At 36.2% G+C, this 19,086-nt stretch overlaps 3 protein-coding genes across 5 annotated transcripts; 1 reads left to right on the plus strand and 2 right to left on the minus strand.

Moving 5' to 3' along the window:
- Positions 1-404: 404 nt before the first annotated feature.
- On the minus strand, positions 405-3,694 carry LOC105218444 (tyrosine-protein kinase transmembrane receptor Ror2). The gene is made up of 5 exons (XM_011194024.3): positions 2,912-3,694; positions 2,559-2,838; positions 2,243-2,485; positions 1,730-2,178; positions 405-1,657 (listed from the first exon to the last, which is right to left on the minus strand). Exons 1-5 carry the CDS (start codon positions 3,452-3,454, stop codon positions 854-856), a joined length of 2,319 nt encoding a protein of 772 aa, XP_011192326.2. The 5' UTR covers positions 3,455-3,694; the 3' UTR covers positions 405-853.
- Positions 3,695-3,834: 140 nt separating this feature from the next.
- On the minus strand, positions 3,835-4,980 carry LOC105218443 (uncharacterized). Its single transcript, XM_011194023.3, has 3 exons — positions 4,748-4,980; positions 4,455-4,541; positions 3,835-3,949 (listed from the first exon to the last, which is right to left on the minus strand). The coding sequence occupies exons 1-3, from the start codon at positions 4,844-4,846 to the stop codon at positions 3,914-3,916; spliced, it is 222 nt and encodes a 73-aa protein (XP_011192325.1). The 5' UTR covers positions 4,847-4,980; the 3' UTR covers positions 3,835-3,913.
- Positions 4,981-5,293: 313 nt separating this feature from the next.
- Positions 5,294-13,406, plus strand: LOC105218442 (tripeptidyl-peptidase 2). 3 transcript variants are annotated; one of them, XM_054235092.1, is made up of 20 exons: positions 5,294-5,408; positions 5,674-5,990; positions 6,096-6,230; positions 6,621-6,819; positions 6,882-7,051; positions 7,117-7,249; positions 7,313-7,556; positions 7,677-7,748; positions 8,068-8,198; positions 8,892-9,125; positions 9,181-9,370; positions 9,430-9,551; positions 9,622-9,778; positions 9,892-10,094; positions 10,156-10,319; positions 10,379-10,490; positions 11,166-12,164; positions 12,233-12,551; positions 12,614-12,776; positions 12,851-13,406. In XM_054235092.1, exons 2-20 carry the CDS (start codon positions 5,814-5,816, stop codon positions 13,058-13,060), a joined length of 4,134 nt encoding a protein of 1,377 aa, XP_054091067.1. In that variant the 5' UTR covers positions 5,294-5,408; positions 5,674-5,813; the 3' UTR covers positions 13,061-13,406. The 3 variants fall into 3 exon arrangements, with proteins under 3 accessions (XP_054091067.1, XP_054091066.1, XP_054091068.1); XM_054235091.1 differs by lacking the exon at positions 5,294-5,408 and having other exon boundaries at positions 5,485-5,990; XM_054235093.1 differs by lacking the exons at positions 5,294-5,408; positions 7,677-7,748 and having other exon boundaries at positions 5,485-5,990.
- Positions 13,407-19,086: the final 5,680 nt, after the last annotated feature.

Consider the following 19,086-nt stretch of genomic DNA (forward strand, 5'->3'; position numbering starts at 1 on the left):
AAAAAATAATAATTAAAAAAATAAATAAATAATAAAAAACAAATTATTAAAAAAAAATAATTAAAAATAATAAAACATTAAATAAAAAATAATATAAAGTGTATAAAAAAATATGAATAAAATAATAAATATTCAAAAAAATAAAATAAAAGTAATAAAAAAAATCTTTAGACACATTATTTTAATTATAATTATATAATTATATAAGTGAATTATAAAAAATAATAATATATAAATAAACATGTAATATTAGTAAAAGTATAAAAAAATTTATTTAAAAAAGGATAAAATAAATTGGTAAATAAGTAAGTATTACAAAAAAAAAAAGCAAAAAAATAAACAAAATTATTAAAAAATAAATTAAATACTTTAAAAAGACAAATAATAATTTGTTAGATTTTTTAATGAAAAGTTTATTGAAAATCGAAGAGAAATGAATTTTATCTTACAATATATTACTGAGTATATTTATTTAATAAAAATATATATAAAAGTAAGGAAACTTGTTTAGCTGGACTGCAACCGTTGCACACAACTATATAAATTATTGCCTGAACACAACTTGTCTGAGTACTTTTTCGTAAGTATTATTATTTAAATACTAAATATAAATGCATAATTTGTGCTGCATGCTTATTGTTGTTGTTACACAATTAATTTTTCTGCGAAACTATTGCTATATCTTATAAACTTAGCTTTTACACCAACCACTGCTGAGTATGTACGAACGGAAGTGTTTTTCATTTTCACTTATGCTACAATATTTCTTTGTATATATGTATATGTATGGATGTATGTACGTATATGGCCAGTTGCATTTAGCACTTCACTCGCTTTACCCCACTACACTTCCCTACATCATCGTCTTGCATTCATACTCGACCAAACTGTGTTGTATGCAATGATTGATTTCCGCAAAACTTGGACGTTCATTCGGTTTACGATTCCAGCAGCGACGCATCAAAGCATACACCGAGAGCGGCGTATTGTCCGGACAGCTGAGCACATTACCCTCTTTGATGAACTTAATCACCTCTTCGTGCGTGAGCCCAAAGTAGGGTTGCAATGCGAACGAGAATATCTCCCACAAGCATATGCCATAAGCCCAGACATCCGATTCAATGGAGAATTTATTATACAATATACTCTCGAGTGGCATCCAACGTATCGGTATAACATCGTTCTCATCACCTTTGTAGTAGTCCTGCAAGTAGATTTTATGTGATAAACCGAAATCGGCAATTTTCACTTCCATCTGTTCGTTGATTAGACAATTGCGTGTGGCCAAATCGCGATGCACGAATTTACGCTCGGACAAATAAACCATGCCAGCGGCAATTTGTGCCGCTATTTGCAGTAAGTGACCCTCATTCAATTCTTGCCGGTTGCGTTGTTGTATTTGATGTGTGGCATAGGGTGAACAGGCGCGTAAGTATTCACTCAAATCACCGGGTGACATGAATTCGAAGAGCAGACACATGGGGCGCCCCAACGCGCATACACCGAGCAGTTTAACAATATTGGCGTGATCGAATTCGGCCAGAAGGCAGGCCTCACGTTCGAAATCCATTTGCATTTGATCGCTAGCATCGTCTTTTAACATTTTCACGGCGACCAGATAGTCATCATTGCCTGGCACAAGTCCAGGTGCTTTCGCCTAGGCGGTTATTAAGAGAAAATATAAAATTTTAATTTCGTAATTTTTTAACTAAAAACAGTGTCAGCATACCTGAAACACACGCCCGAAAGCGCCTTGCCCCAACGAACGCACATAGACAATATCGCCACGTGGATACTCGAGTTTCTCCAATTTGGTGTTTAAATTTGTTTTCGGCTCCGCTGCGCTATGCACTGTTGCTGTACTTTTAATGGTGCCACACTTGTTGCTTATCGCCACGGCATTATTCGAACCTAAAGTTTCTCTGCTCTCTGTCAAATTGCAGTCGCCACGGCCGCGCACCGACACATTGCACTCGGAAGTTGGTACTTGTTGGCGTTGTTGTTGCGACGTGAACTCTTTGTGTTTGGAAATTTTATGTACGAGTAAAATAATCAAATGCAACGCCACAATGCCAATGAAACCGATGCCGGCGAGTAGGAAGATCATGGATGGTGTGAAGAAAGTCTCCATTTTTATGGGTGCATTGAGATCTTTGGCAGTGAGGTCAATGTAGTCGGCTGTAAAAGAATGTAAAATTTAAATTAAATAAATATTACTTTAAATAAGCATATTTGCACTTACGGCAGAGCGGTATATCACAATGCTGCCAACGCACCGACTCATCAAGCGTGTAACACCACGGAAAGGGTTCTTCACCGCCGGCGTTGCGACAGTAATTCTCACCATTAGCTATTTGTGGAAACACCTGTGGCGGTTGGATATGTTTGTGTGGATGTTGTACATCCCAACGTTGACATGGCAGACCCGATTTTGTTACATTCGCGGTGCCGAGGTAGTAACGGCCGTTGCCATTGCGACAATCGTCTATTAAAATATATGCAAGAAAATAAGAATATAATTACTGAAGCTTTCAGTTTATGTGTTCCGTTACACTTACAGCTCACTTCAGCTTCCTTGAGTTCAGTTAATCCAATATACGAGCAATTCGGTTTCTTCGTTGTGGCATTATGTCTTGGTAGCACGCCACAGTTTGGTAAACGGAAATGTCCACGACTCTTAAGAAACATATTACGCTCCTTCTTCTCCTCAATCAACACCCAATCGTTGTAGCAAAATTGCAGATGCGTCGCTGTGCAATCCTCATAGCATAGCGGCACCTTTATTGTACGTCCATTTTCTGTTTGACAATGCGGGAATGCGTAGGCGCATAACATTTTCTATATTAAAAAAGAGAGGAGATTAACTCCTTAAGCTCATTACAATAATTGCATTATAGTAGAGCGCACTCACCTCTGCCGCTTGGCGACATAATCCCGTCAGGTCTGCAATTAATTCCTCCCACAATGCGGTTGTTATTTGCTCATTCTTCCAACCGCCCGTCGGATCTTCACGACTATACCATACCTGTCCGCTTATATATTGCTTACAAATTAAACCATTGTACGGCGCACAATAGCCCTTCTCCTCGTGTTCATGCTCATGCAAACGCTCAGCATTTACCGCGGCGTGTTGATGTTGATGATGTTGGTGTTGGTGTCGCCCACCCACTGTCCCACTATCCGCTTCCAGTGGCGCCTTCAATGAACTAGCGGCGGCGGCATTGACGCTGTCAATTGTAAACAAAAATACCGCAGCTACCGCGAGCAAAACAAAAGTCCGAATAAAAAAACAACAACCAGCAATAAAGTGGCCCACAGCAAAATTGCCGCCTTTGCCACAATTACTCTTAAGCTTAACACTAACAGCCGCACTACTACCCACACCTAGCGCCAAAAGGCTTCTGGTGTTTTCTGTTAGTTGCGCCCCCTTTTGCACAATGCGCGACCACTTCATTGTATCGGCTTTGCAAAAATGTGAAAAATTATACTTTTCACTTGTTTTTATTATGGTGTTTTAACATTTTAACTACCAATTAGCACAAATATAACTTTGATAATACACTAAAGATTAAAATATACTATATTTTACAAATTTTCCACAATATTTTGCACTTTATTAGTAGTGAAATTATTTTTTCCTGCTTTTGAAGACGCCTTATGAAGTGTGACTGACAATTGGGAGGATAATTGATAGTAGGCAATGTTAAGGGTGGTTTTTCCTGCAGCACAGGGATGTTTCACTACACATAAAGGACGACTACACAAAGCGGAAGGCAAATACTGAAACTCAACAGCTGACTTAGTTAGTTGACACCATTAAGGAAATAAGGTATATTTGTTTAACATGTTTTATTTGTTATCCTTCATTAATGTTACACTATAAATGTGGTTTAATTGCATATATACACGACATTTAATTACTTTCTTCATCTGGAATCGAATCCAAGCCCTGTAGGAATAAAAAAATTAATACTTTTGTAGTTTCTCAATAATGTGCCGTTTTGTTTTTAATAAGAAATCATAAAAGAAATAATCATAAGATATAAAACAACATAAATTGATCTATAAACACAAAATTTTTAATTGATGTAAACTCTAATTAAATGTATTGAAACCGAGGAAAGAATTATGTTAAATTTTCAGACATTGTTTCAGCTATTACATATGAATATTTAGTTTTTATAAAATCATTAATAGTTAAGAACTAATCATTACTCTATTCCGGATCTTATAATAGATACTTTAATTTGATATGCCAGAAAACAAGATATAACTTTGCAATTATAATTAGTAGAAAGTATTTTCTAGTTTCAAAATCAAAAACTACAATTACTATTTCAAATAACTTTAAAAACATTGCAAATACCTAATAGCACTACATTCCCAACTTTTCTTTTGTTGATAAACAAGCACTCGTTGAAAGTATTATAATTTTCCAACTAGTTGATACTCACATTCTGAATGTACGGATTGTTGGTTAGTCTGCAGTCGCGTTGATACAACATTCGTTCGAAACGTTCGTCCATATTGCGGCGGTAGGCCTGTAGGGTAGTTAGAAAAAACACAATATAATTACGGAAAACACTTGATGTGGGAAAGAAACGGACAAAACGTGAACTAAATAAATTATTTGCTGTAATAAATTGCATACTAAAATGTTGAAAAGATGCGAAGCACTGCGATCCAGCACACAGTTATATAAGTTGACTGTGTCATCCGGAAAATATCACAACCAACGTTTACTTACATTGCCAAGAGTCAATTTATTGAGACCCCACATAGCGTACACCGGGACCGCAAGTACGACTGTGATAATGCCGGCTGAAGGTAAGATTTCGTACCACATTTTACTTTAGTTTGATATATTTGGATTTCTAAAAGAACGAAAGAACTCCCAGCGAAATCTCACGCACCAACACAAACTTTTTTCACAATACTTTGACAGCGAGTAACACATATGACAATTTGATCAGCTGTGCGCTGTCAATAAAAGGAAACCGGCGCCGTAGGATTGATTCTTATAACGCCGGTGAATTTGTTTAATTGGTATTTTGTTATTGATAACGTACCGAAAAACCAATTAGAATTCTAATTGGAAGTAATGACCTTTCCTAATAAATGAATAAATAATAAAATGCATATGACGGTAATAAAATTATATTCGTTAAAATATCTAAATATCCCCAATATAAAAATTTTCTTTAATAACAAATGTGGACAATAATACAAAATATTATTGGGCAAAATTTATTTACGCCTTGTGTTGCTTCATATTGCTTTCATATATTTTTAGTTCCAAATCCTCAGTGAGTTATTAAATGTTTATGAAAACAAATGAAAAAAGACAATTAAATTAAGAAAATTTTTAAGCTAATTAGAATAGAACGAAATTCGCAGCGACATCTAACGTAAGTAAATTGCATTAGACACCAATTACTACCTGTCACCGGCCGCTATTTGCAAAACGGCAAATTTGCAAAACAACAACAAATACAGTACCAACAAAGCTGACATCTACAAAACGGTGACAATTGCTTTTCATCGTACCTTCCATAGACGGCAGAAAAAAATTGTTGATTAGACATTTCGGACGGACAATTTATTGTCAATTAGTTTTAAATTAGTTAAAATCAACATTTTTGTATTATTCTGCTTATCTATACCAACGCAAAGGTGCAATAAAAACAGCAGCAAATTCAGGCAGATTTGTAAAGAGCCTGCGTACAACCAGAGGATACGTAACGATTAGTACCGTTGTTGAACAGCAGCTGAATAAAGGTGAGAAGTCGGAGCAGGAGCAGCCACAAGTAACAATGGCGGCGAGCAATAGCAGTGGCATAATTGAAGCGACTTTTCCGAGTGGTGCATTGGTGCCTAAGGCGGAAACAGGAGTCATAAATTTCTTGCAAAAGTATCCGGATTACGATGGGCGTGACACTGTGATCGCCATTTTCGATTCAGGCGTCGATCCGCGTGCAGCAGGTTTGGAGGCAAGTAAATTTTTTGTTATTGTAGTATTTAGAGGTTATGACCTTTTATTATTTTATTAATAATTATTAAATATGTATATGTATATATTTTTTTATTTTTTACAGACGCTATGTGATGGTAAATCCGTGAAGGTGATTGAACGTTATGACTGTACGGGTTGTGGTGACATTGACATGTCCAAAAAAGTTAAAGCTAATGATAAAGGATTCATCACTGGATGCTCAGGACGTCAACTTAAAGTAAGTGCATGGAGTTTGTGTGTAGTTTAACGTAATAAAAATATACTTTCGCAAAAAAAAGAACAATTACACTAACAGCAAAGCTAATTTCTTTAGAATATAATTATATATGCATATGTTTATTAGCCACAAAATAACGTCGTGTACATAAAATTTCGCATGATTAAGCACTTTCACACAATTAATCGGACTGTATAAATATTTATATCCACAAAAGTGTAGCTGTATAAGTGTGCATACTTATCTGCATATTATCACGAATCAGAATCTAATATATTTTTATATGAGAGCTACATACGCAATTACATGACTTTCTTTGTTTTGTTTATTTTTATCACTATATTCTGTATTTTTGCAAATATGCTTATCTGTATCTGTTCACTATTGTAGTTGTCGCCACAAATGACGGCTTCCAACACTGCCAACGGCGAGTATCGTATCGGTGTGAAGAACTTCCATGATTTATGTCCATTCAAAGTGAGAGAGAACATAATCAATTTCTACAAAACCAAGGATTGGGATGGCCCTAACAAAACGGCCACGGCGGCAATTTCGCGTAAAATCACGGAATTCGAAGCGCAAAATTCTGGTTAGTTTAATAAAATTTAAATTTTTTATATTAAATTTATTTTATAAAATAATCTGCTGCAGATTTAACGAAATTGAGTTGGGATAAGAAATTGATTAAGGAGGATTTGGACAACACTTTGGAAATGTTAAACAACTATGATAAGATATACAAGGATATAAGAACCACATATGACTGTGTTTTGTATCAGACCGCCAACGGTTGGCAAGCAGTTGTGGACACTACAGAAAAGGTGTGTAAAAAGTGATAGCACAAACTAAAGCTTAATTGAAAAATTTCTTTATTATAAATATATAGGGTGATCTTGAGAATGCACTACATCTTGGCGAGTACTCGAAGACACATGAAATAAAGAATGTTGACGATTTCTTCTCCATATCGGTTAATGTACATGATAATGGTGATGTGCTTGAGATTGTGGGCATGTGTTGTAAGTAAAAAATAAATATATTTTGTAAATATTATTTATTTACATTTTTCAATAACTTTTCAGCATCACATGGCACACACGTCGCTTCCATCGCCAGCGGCAATCATGCTTCTAAAGATGTCGACGGTGTTGCGCCAAATGCACGCATTGTTTCGCTCACCATCGGCGATGGGCGTTTAGGTTCTATGGAGACTGGCACCGCGCTAGTGCGTGCCATGATGAAAGTTATGGAGCTATGTCGTGCCGGCACCAAAGTAGACGTGATCAATATGAGTTATGGCGAACATGCGCACTGGTCGAATGCCGGGTAAGTTGTATGGCTTGTCGCTGCTGCTTATAATAATTATATTAAATTGATTTTCGAAATTATGTACGTAAACGAATCTACTTTGAAATTGCAATTGAAAAACTTTAAAAATGAAAAAAGTCAAATGCATCAATATGACAGTCCTTTGGTTGTTGATAAGAAACGTAAAAGGAAACGGAAAGCCTACATGAGGTAATATATTTCCAGACTTTTTAGCTTCCATTGTTAGCCATTTGAGCACACTTTTTGTTTAACATTTTGAATTAAAAAAAAATTAAATGTGATTAACAATGCGTTTAATTGCACGCAACCACAAATACCAACAAAATTTCAAAGTAAATTCATTTGTTGTTGCCTTTCTAGCAGTGTTTTGCTGCTTTAGTTAATTGATATAATTAATATTTTATTATTATTGTTACCTCATGTTGACTTGCCGTTCTAGCGATTAAACAAATTTAATAGTTTCTAATTTTTTATTCTCATTAATTGCTTTTATTGTTGGGTTATCTAGCCGCATCGGTGAGCTAATGAGCGAAGTTGTGAACAAATATGGTGTTGTATGGGTTGCTTCTGCCGGTAATCATGGACCTGCTTTGTGCACTGTTGGCACGCCACCTGATATTAGCCAGCCTAGTTGTATTGGTAGGTGAAAAAATAAATTAAAAATTTAAATAATTTTTGTATAATTTATTTATTTATATTTTTTATAATTTTTGTATATATTTTATATATTTCTTAATATTTTTTTTTATTTTTTTATAATATTTTTATATTTTTTTACAATATTTTTAAATTTTTTTATAATATTATTTAATTTTTTTTTCCTTTTTTTATGATTTTTTTTTATATACATATAAATTTCTTTCATATATCTTAATATTTTTTTTTAATATTTTATATTTTTATTATTTTGTTTAATATGTTTACATATTTTATATTTTTTTTTTAATATTATTTAATTTTTACATTTTTTATAATTGTTTTTATATAATATTTTTTATTTTTTTATATTTCTTAATATTTTTTTACTTTATTTTTTATATATTTGTTTTTATAATATTTTTATATTTTTGATAATATTTTTAAATTTTTTATGATTTGTTTTAATAATTTTTTTTTCATATTTCTTAATATTTCTTAATATTTTTTAATTTTTTTTTTTAATATTTTATATTTTTTATTATTTTTTTTTAATATTTTTAAATTTTTACATTTTTTATAACATTTTTATTTAATTTTTTTATATTCGTTAATATGTGTTAACATTTTTATATATTTCTTTATTTTTACTATATTTTTTTAAATAAATTTTTTATTTATTTTATCACCGCTTAGGTGTCGGCGCCTATGTCTCACCACAAATGATGGAAGCCGAATATGTGATGCGTGAAAAATTGCCGGGTAACGTCTACACATGGACATCGCGTGATCCCTGCATTGATGGCGGTCAAGGTGTAACGGTGTGTGCCCCCGGCGGCGCCATCACTTCAGTGCCACAATTTACCATGAGCAAATCGCAATTGATGAACGGCACCAGCATGGCAGCACCGCATGTGGCGGGCGCCATATGTAAGTAGCGATCAGCAATATAATTAAATATTAATTTTATTTTTAATTTACGCAGCGCTCCTAATTTCCGGTCTCAAACAGAAGGGCATTAAATATTCTCCCTACAGCATTAAGCGTGCCATCACCAATACTGCCACCAAACTAGGCTATGTCGATCCATTTGCTCAAGGCAGCGGTTTGTTGAATGTCGAGAAGTCATTTGAGCATCTAACACAACATGCTGAAGCCACTGAGAATATGCTGCGGTATTATTTAGTCAAATTATTTGTATTTCTTATGTTAATTTGTTGCCTTGAAATTGCAGTTTCTCCGTGCGTTGTGGCGCACAAGCCGCTAAAGGTATTCACCTGCGTCAGGGTGTGCTCAAGAAACCATCCGAACATGATGTTAGCATCGAACCAGTATTCTTTAATGACTTAGAGACTGGTTAGTGCGTTAAGAAGTGATTTTTAGACTTTAGATTCTTTTAACATAACCTATTGCTTTTCTACCTTAGAACCACAACAAAAGTTCAACTTTAATATGCGCTTGAATTTGATCTCCTCACAACCGTTTATGCAATGTGGCGCCTACTTGGATTTGAGTTATTCATCGCGTTCGTTGACCGTCAAAATTGATCCCACAGGCCTACAGCCCGGTGTACACACAGCAAAGTGAGTGTTTTGAAAGATTCGAAAGACATAATTATTCTTTTGATGCATCCTGTATCCTTTTTTGGTGTCTTCTATATATTTTTATTAATTTATATACATATTTATATCTCCAGCATTTCGGCCTACGACTCAAATTGCGTTCAGAAAGGCATCCTATTCGAAATACCCGTGACTGTAGTGCAACCGCATGTCATCAACACCAACGAGTCTGTCACCTTTGAGTGCAACTCGACCAAAAACGATGGCAGCATTGAATTCCAGCCAAATACCATACAAAGAGACTTCATTATGGTGCCGAGCGGTGCTACATGGGCCGGTAAGTTGCTCATTTGAAAATAAATATTATTTTTTTTAATTTGATTTGTTGTTATTTGTAGTACTGCGCATGCGTTCAACGGATAAAAATCGTGAAAACCTCATTGGTAAATTTTTCGTACACACCATGCAAATATTACCACGTTCATCTTGTCGTGTCTTGGAGACTATGAAAATTTTGCCTGTGAATGCAGAGAACGACACAACGCTGCATTTCTTGTGCCAGGTGAGTGTAGCGCACACTAAATAGTTGCTTGATTGTTGTTATTAACTGAAATATTGTAGGAGGACAATATACTCGAGCTCTGCATTGCTAAATATTGGTCCAACTATGGCACAACGCATATCAAATATAGTCTGGAATTCCATGGCATCAAGGCGACCAACACGAATCCATGTAAGAGACACCTTTATATCTCAATAGATATAACTCTTTTCAGATGTGCCCACGACAGTCGCTTCTAACACCTCAATCGACTCCAGTCCCATAAATGAAGTACTTGTATAAATCACCACCTATTGCAGACACCGAGTTTTGGATATTGTATTACGTTAAATTCCTACCTATCCAGACTGAACCCCGCCATACCCTATATATGTCCGGCATGCAAAAAGTCCCCACATGACACTAACCACCTCATTGCATGCCCCCACTAGAATTACCATTGCGCAACTTCGTTTTGGATATTGTAGCAAGTTAAACTCCTACCTATCCAGACTGAACCTGGACATATCCAATATATGTCCGACATGCAAAGAGTCTCCGCATGACACTAAACACATTTCAACCCACGACCATTAAACCCCACTCATCTAATATCCTTTTTGCCTTTGGTCCGACCCTGTCGAAACAGCTCGTTTCCTGGCCCTCCCGTTAGATAACTTCGATGGCAATTGATTTATGCTTGCCGGTTCAGGCAGGTTTGGGTAACCGCTACAATAACAACAGCCGGACAGCGAATTGGACCCGGCTTCTCCGATTGCCAAAATGGCTGCATTCAAAAATTTATTTGTGGAACTTGTTTTATGCCTCTACAACAAATTTCCTAAATGTTGTTTCTCCTCTCTTCAGATATCATGCCCGCGGCACGTGGCATACACAAGCTGGATTTCGTTGCTTTGAAGAGCGAAGACTTGCAGCCGCAAATCCAACTGAAGACTGCCGCCGTTGTATTGCGTCCCACTGAAGCCAAGATCACCCCGCTCAGCGCATTGCGTGATGTCATACCCGACGGACGTCAAATCTATCAGAATGTGCTCACGTTTGTGCTACAAATCGCCAAGGCACAGGAGGTTGCCGTCTATGCGCCACTCTTCAATTCGTTGCTGTACGAAGCCGAATTCGAATCGCAGCTCTGGATGATGTTCGATACGAATAAGGCGATGGTCGCTTGCGGCGATGCACACTCACACAAAGTCTACACGAAGTTGGAGAAGGGCGAGTACACGATTAAGTTGCAGCTGCGTCACGAGAAACGCGATCTGCTAGAGAAAGTGTACGAGGCGAATATGGTGGCGCTCTTCAAGCTGTCCAATGCCATCAATATGGATTTGTATGATCATTATAATAACTGTTTGACTGGGCGTCGCAAGTTTACCAATTGCGTGCTGAAGGACACACCTTCCAAGGTGCTGTATGTGGCACCGTTGCCGCAAGAGAAGCTGACCAAAGCCAATTTGCCGGCGAATACTGCCTGGCTGGCCGGCAGTGTGACCTTGGCCAAGGATGAGTCGGTGCGTCGTGTGGATTCATACGACTTCACCTACTACTTGAATCCACCTGAAAAGAAGAATGGCAACGGCAGCGCCGGTAGCAGTGCGGGCAGTGGCAATAATGCGGCGAATTCAAGCAAATCCAAAACCAATATCACCGTGCCGAATATAGCGGTGAACACATTATGCACGCTGAATACCGATGTCGGTGACACGTTGACGGCATCGGGCGATGGCGCGGCAGCAGCGAGTGCTGGTGCCAGTCCCCCCGCGGGCACTTCGTCCCCGAAGAAGATGACCACCGACGAGTATGCTGAGGGACTGCGCGACTTCCAGTGCATGATGATCTCCAAGTGCGGTGAGTGGTCGTACTTCTTCTCTTCTTCTTCTTTTAAATTCATTATAATGTATTATTTTCGCTTTCAGAGGTCAGTAAGGCTGAGGATATTTACGACGAGGTCATTGCCGCACATCCCAAGTATGCTTTGGCACATGTGCTCTTCATGCAGAATATCGAAAGCACTGAATACAAGCCCTTGCTGCCCCATGCCTTCGCCAAATTGGTGAACACAAATGTGGATGAAGACCCGCACAAAGAGGAGATGGTGCGTATTCGCACCGCTTTGGAGCGAGTCTCCCAGCTGGGTGGCTTGGTTATAAATGACATGAAGAGCGAATATGATGAGTTACTGGCTTATTATGGGCTCAAGAATGACACGCGCCCGGATGCCAGCAAAATTAAGACGTAAGTTTGAACGGTCTTAACCTCAAATTATAAAAAAATTTAAAAATTTTTTTTATATGCAGCAATATGGATAAGAAAAAGGCGAATTTGTTGGAAGCGCTCGCCAGAAGAGGTGTCGCAAAAATCAAGATTAGCATCATCGATGGCAATATGAAGGATCACCTGGATGAATTCAAAGATATCTATGTGGAAATAATCAAGCTGTCCGATCCCACTGATTCGAAGGTGCAACCACTTACTGATCTTATTGTAAACTTATGCTAATCTCTCTCTCCCTCTCGTTCCCTCTTACATTTCAGGTTGTCAACTTCACGCTGTGGCACGCCTATGCGAATGCTCAATACGGTCGCATGTTTAAGATTTTGCAGAAAATGTACGATGACAAGCGTCAGCGGGACATACTCGAAGAGCTGAATCTGTTGGCTGGCTCTTTGGGTTTCGCGCATGTGCAGACGGCCATTCAACGCATAACTGTAACCGCATATCCGAATAGCTTCCGTATATTCTAAACAAAAAAAGAGCAAAGAACACGCAAATTGTCAGTAATGTAGTAAATAAAGTGCTCGGCAGTCCGAAGTATACGCACATCATAATTCAATACGTTAAAATAATAAAAAAAAAGAAATATACTATCAACTTATACACATATATATATATAGTTCATATGTTTTCATCTATGTATGTATGTATGTAAGTTTATCTTTCTTAAGAAAGTGTGTATTAAGTTTTTCTGTTTAAAATATTGTTCTCCAACACTTGTAATTGTAAACGTAAAATTTAGCTCTTGAATAACTTGTAAACGCTCGCAGCAAGTAAAACAAAGTAAAATTAAACAATTTTTATTACTCAAAAAAACTGCGTGGGTTTTCATGAGAGATATAAGAGGTTTGATTATATACAGGTTTCGCCCCATAATCCACTCCCCGTATCAAAATTTCGGTTGCTATCGAGATCAATTATTCAGGGTTGTTGTGGAATCTGACAGTTGTCGGAATCAGAATTCAAACCGACAAAAAATTCTGGTTCGTGTCATGAATTCTGATATTATTGATTTGATGTTCGAATCAGAAATTCTATTGGTTTTAGGTGTCATGGAAATCAATTTTATCGGTTTAACTATCAGAAACAAACCAAGAGCTTCAGGGCTGACAGATTTGAGACATTTTGTTCAAATTTATTTTGATTTGCCGTTAAAACGCTTTGGAAAAAATATAATTATTATTAAAAAATAAGATAAGAACGCTAAATGACGTAATTATTGAATTCAACGGAAAAAAATAAAATATTCTAAGAATTTTACAAAATAAGTAATTCAGATTAGATCATGGAAATATCTAACTTTTTATATAAAAGTTAAACAATATACAGTGGAACTTCCATAACTCGAAGATCTCCATTACTTGAACTTTTAAATTGGCAATATCGCTTAAAAATCAAATTTCATACAAATTTCCTTCCATAACTCGAACTCTTGAAGTGGCATTGAAAGGCAATTCCATACAAATTTCCTCGAAGTTTTTTTGTGGATTATGGTGATTTGAGTTAGAGAAGTTCCACTGTGTATATATGTACACTTAAATATGTCAAAATAATTACTGTTTTTGACTTCCTTTGAGCATAAAGCGAATTACTGTGCTTCCTTTCGCGCTACTCTCATTGCCAAATAAAATAAAAGCTGAAATAATTTCTCATTTTAATTATATTTTTTGTGATTAATGAATATTTTGAACTAATTATATGATTACAATTCCAAAAACATGTCTTGCTAATTTTTCCCCATGAATAAATAGCAGAACAGCTGATTCGAATATTGGTTTGCTTATATTCGAAAAGACGAAAATCCAATCATATTCTGTGACACCAATGAAAATCAGCATTGGTTTGCCATTCTGACATTCAGAAAATCTGTCTTGGATTCCACAACACCCCTGATTAATCCGGATGTGTTGTGGTTTTGATACAGAGTTACATAGGTTCATGGCTTCAACAAATTATCATCTGATTAAATTCTACAACATCTCTAAAATAATGTCCTAAAATTTCAAGTCGATCCGAGTAATAGTTTTGGAGATACAGTCCGAAAAAGTGGTGCGGTCCGAAGCGATTTTCTCAAAACTCAATGCAAATGGACAACTCCTATCCATTGTAACCATCCATACTTCAATATTAACACCGTTGTCATATAACTGTTTGAAGGATTTTTCAATAGAGCAAATAATGATCCTTTTACTATTCGTTCATTTTTAATTTCATTCAGCCGTGTTTCAAATTTTTTTATAAACCATACAAATATATTACGTTACTATATAGCTAAAAGCCCAATTTGTTAGGAAATTTGAGGACTTTCTGTCTTTTTCGAGAATCTGAGTTCTAAAATATATTACTAATTAACGTTTCTCTCGAATGTTCGGAATGTTATTTGTAGGTGCAATAAAGAAAACAGACTTAATATATGTAGACCCAGGTCGGAACTCAAATCAAAAAGACAGCTGCTACGCATACGTCATGTTGTCCGAATGGACGAAAACACTCCAGGTTTGAAGGTGTTGGATGCAGTACCCGCTGGTGGAAGCAGAGGAAGAGAAAGGCTTCCACTCCGTTTTAATGACCACGTGGAGAGTGAACTTTTTATTTCCAATTGGTAACAAATTTCAAGATGGAGAAATGAATGGCGCGCATTCATTGATTCGGGTATAAGCGGGACCTTCGCCAAATATATATATGTATATAAGTATGATTCGTGGAGTCCGAAGTTCATTGTTACCACTTGGTGCACTAGGATCTCTCTACCACATATTTATTTATAAAATAAACTTTTCTTATCCAAAGGCTCGGACAATTACTCTCAAATGCTTAAGCAAATGGTGATATAAAATATTTCATAACGCTCGATATGTTCAATATGAACCTTCTCTATTCAAGTCTCTTGGTTCATCCAGAAAGATTCCAATTTGAATTGGAGTAAAGATCCTTTATAGCTTCAGAGATTTATGCCACAGTACTGGAATGGCTCAGTCAATAGTCCATGGACATCAACACAATTGTTTTCCTATAAGTACAATATTGATCTCTTATTCCTATAAGTTAGCTGTCGACATGTCAATTTCTTCGGCTAAAGAGATTGGACCAAGAGATAGGTAGAGAGGTCAGTACTTATGTACTGAATTCTGTTTTCTCAACTAAATTCAAAAATATTCTGAACATCCATACCGGTTCCTCCATTCTGATTCTTAAAGAAACATGCCTTTATGCTAAGAGTTTAACTCTGAGAAAAAGATCAAACATTTCATTATTCATTACGTTATTCCCCCACGGCATTCATTATTCCATAATTTAATTAAAATTATAAAAATAAGTATTACTCCCGAGAATACGGTCAATATCTCCATGCTGTCATTCAAATGCATCATTATTCATCGCTTGGCGAATGCAACCCGTTGCCAAATGCTGCTTACCGTCTACCGCAATTCTCCTCAGCCGTGCGCTGCACGCTTCATTAGAGACCCCTTCGGTGTTCGCGCCAACTTCGCTTCCGGTTTACGTGAGCAACGGAATGAAAGTCAATTAAAGCAAGAACCCCCAATTTTTCCACACACTAAAATTCATGCATAAATAATTATGCCGTAATATTTGGAGTGAGTAGATAGCATTTCTACGAAATCTCAATCCCTTGTGTGCGCGCAACGGTGCTCGGCTGCACATCTGTGCTGCGTTGCATCTTCGTCGTGCGTAATTAACCGCAGAACCAAGATAAATGATCCAGTGCGGTGATCGCTTGGCCGATTGCTATCTACCTATGCGCAGCGCCACTCCTTAGTCCGTGCTATTGTTGTTGTTGCGCCTGCTGGTTCTTTTGTTTTAGTCGTGTGGCAGAATTTTTGGGCACGTGTGGCAAATAAAGCGAAACCGTTTTGTTCTTGTTGCTTGAGTAATGGACAAGCGAGTTCACTATTTTCTTGAGTTCTACGTTTATGCTTGATAGACTTTTGGTATCAAAAGTGAAGAAGGTGTATAATCATGTAGGGAAGTGAAATATATCGTTTCCTCGAAGTAATTATATTGAAAAATTTGGTTTCCATATAGCAATGGATAGCTGTGACTTACAGTAATCGTGATCCAAATTAACTATCTAAATATTGGCTAAAAATCAATGAAGACTACTTCTTCTCATTCATTTCATTCTCATACACCATTAATTTGACTTCCTTATCTGTTTCTTAGGTAATTTAAAAAGATGTGAAGAATTTCCCAATGACTTGTAGGCTATGTCACTATCCGTTTTTGAGATCGCTGAATCCGAACACGAGGTCCATTTAACCCCATCAGATCAGGGTTATGAGATACACACAAAACAATACGGCGGAAAGCGATTTTTTAAATTTCTCGCATTCGCTTGAATCTCGTTACGCGGGAGTTTTCGGGGCCGCTGATTAAAGAAATCCATTGTTTTTGTATTAAATTGAAGGTTGTTTAGTACAGAAAGAAAAATCGGATTTTGATACAATATGCATCATTTTGTTTGGCAACTTATTTCAAGATCCATAATGCCACTCTTACAGAAACCCTAGTAGGGATACTCGTTTTTTAAACGCTTTTCTTGAGGTCAATTTTTCACAAGCAATGTTATCGCCATATACTGGTATATGTAGTAATGACTTGGTGTTATCCTCCTCCTGGAGCTTCTATTGAGTCTCTATTGATATGTGTGGCCTGGCGAAGTCCTGACGGAGCCCAGTCTATTGTCCAAAACTGGCAGCTTCTTGGGCAATTGCTTCCTTCAGATGATCCCATTGTTGACTCTCTGCCCAACCCACTTTCTTTTATTTTTATATTTTAAGCAACCATGTTAATTCGACTATAGTGTTCGAATCAATATACAGTGGTGCTCCAGTATAACGAACGCCAATATAACGAATGTTCAATATAACGAACGCTGTTTTTCAATACATTGATGACTCTATATAACGAAAGCTGGAAATTGGATGAACTCGATATTACGAATGTATGGCGTTTGTATTTGGTTTTGGTTGTATTACAACAAAAAACAATGTTGCTAGTTAAACACCCGTCGGTTCTTGTTATTATTGAGCTATTTTAAAGAATTCTTTTTTTTAAAGAATTTTTTTCTTCTTTTTGTTTAAAGAATTCTATTTAGTTTTTATGGTTCAGGTTTGTATACCACAACAATTTTCACTTCAATACTCCTTAATAATACTTTTAATTATAGGTTGAAGATTCTCTTGAAAGTCGAAGTCTTCCAAAGCGAGCAATATTACTCCTGAATAACGCTCCTAGTCATCCACCAGAAGCAGAAGCCACCGAATGTAACGGCTCTAATTCAACCGATAGACCAGAACGCGATTCGCCTCACCAAATTATTTTACCGAAATTCTTTACTGAGCAGTGTAGTGCAAAAGAAAATTTAAATACAGCTTTAAAGGACCTCACCCTTTTCAATGCAGTTCGACTTATTGCTGCAGCTTGGGAAAAAGTTTCAGGGGTTGTTCTTCAGAAGTGTTGGAAAATCATTTTGTGTAATTAATTAAACCACACCTGACGATGAAGATGATGAGGACAATATACCTCTAGCAGATTTGCGATTCAGAGAAGACCTTTCTATTATGGAGAGCACACTTTCTCTTATCCATACAATGTTTCCCTAGGTACGGTTTTACTTATGCATTTGTAGAAAGAATTTAAATTAATATTCAAATAAAATTTTAGACAAACTTCAACACAGGTGATTTGGAAGCATGGAACAGTGTAGACAATGTACTTGTACAAGAGAACCCGAGTGCTGAAAATGAACTAGCTATATGTAGAAAGGAAGAGGAGTAAGGTGATACCGCTGCAGTTGTAGCTGTGCCGCCAATAAAGCATACTGATGCCATCGACTGCTTTGAGAAGTGTATCAAATGGTCTGAAGAAAACGACGTGGAACAGGAAAAAATATTTTTATTGAAAAGCCTACATCAAATGGCACAGGGTCCCAAAATTCCTCGCCCACAAAAGCAAATGAGCATAACAAATTTCTTTTCAGTTGAATAATGCTCATATTTTTGTTATAAAATTCAAATTCTAGTATATGTATTTATTTCAACCAATGCTTATGAATTCATGAATAAATAGTTATTTTTAAACATGTATGTACCAATATTAATTTAGTTTTCGTTTCCGATATAACGAATATTTCAGTTTAACGAACGGTCCCAACATTATATCATTCGTTATATTGGAGTACCACTGTATATTAAAGTGTTAAACAAATCTATATACATACATATAATACACAAAGTATTTAAGTTGATTCGTCCTCATATGATTGAAAAAAAACGACTGATAATGGTGGAAAAGATGGCTATTGCTGCAGGTGAAGATCAAAATTTTAAAAAATATATACTAACATTCTGATTAGGTCAGTGTTAAGATTCGAAAGCGAGGATAGAATTTTTTATTAACGTTGGTTGGTTGGTTTTATTTTGAATAAATTTTTCATTTAATATATACGGAGCTCAGATAGGTCTAATACCATATT

The sequence above is a fragment of the Zeugodacus cucurbitae genome, chromosome 6 (assembly GCF_028554725.1).
Source record: "Zeugodacus cucurbitae isolate PBARC_wt_2022May chromosome 6, idZeuCucr1.2, whole genome shotgun sequence".
Lineage (NCBI taxonomy): Eukaryota > Metazoa > Arthropoda > Insecta > Diptera > Tephritidae > Zeugodacus > Zeugodacus cucurbitae.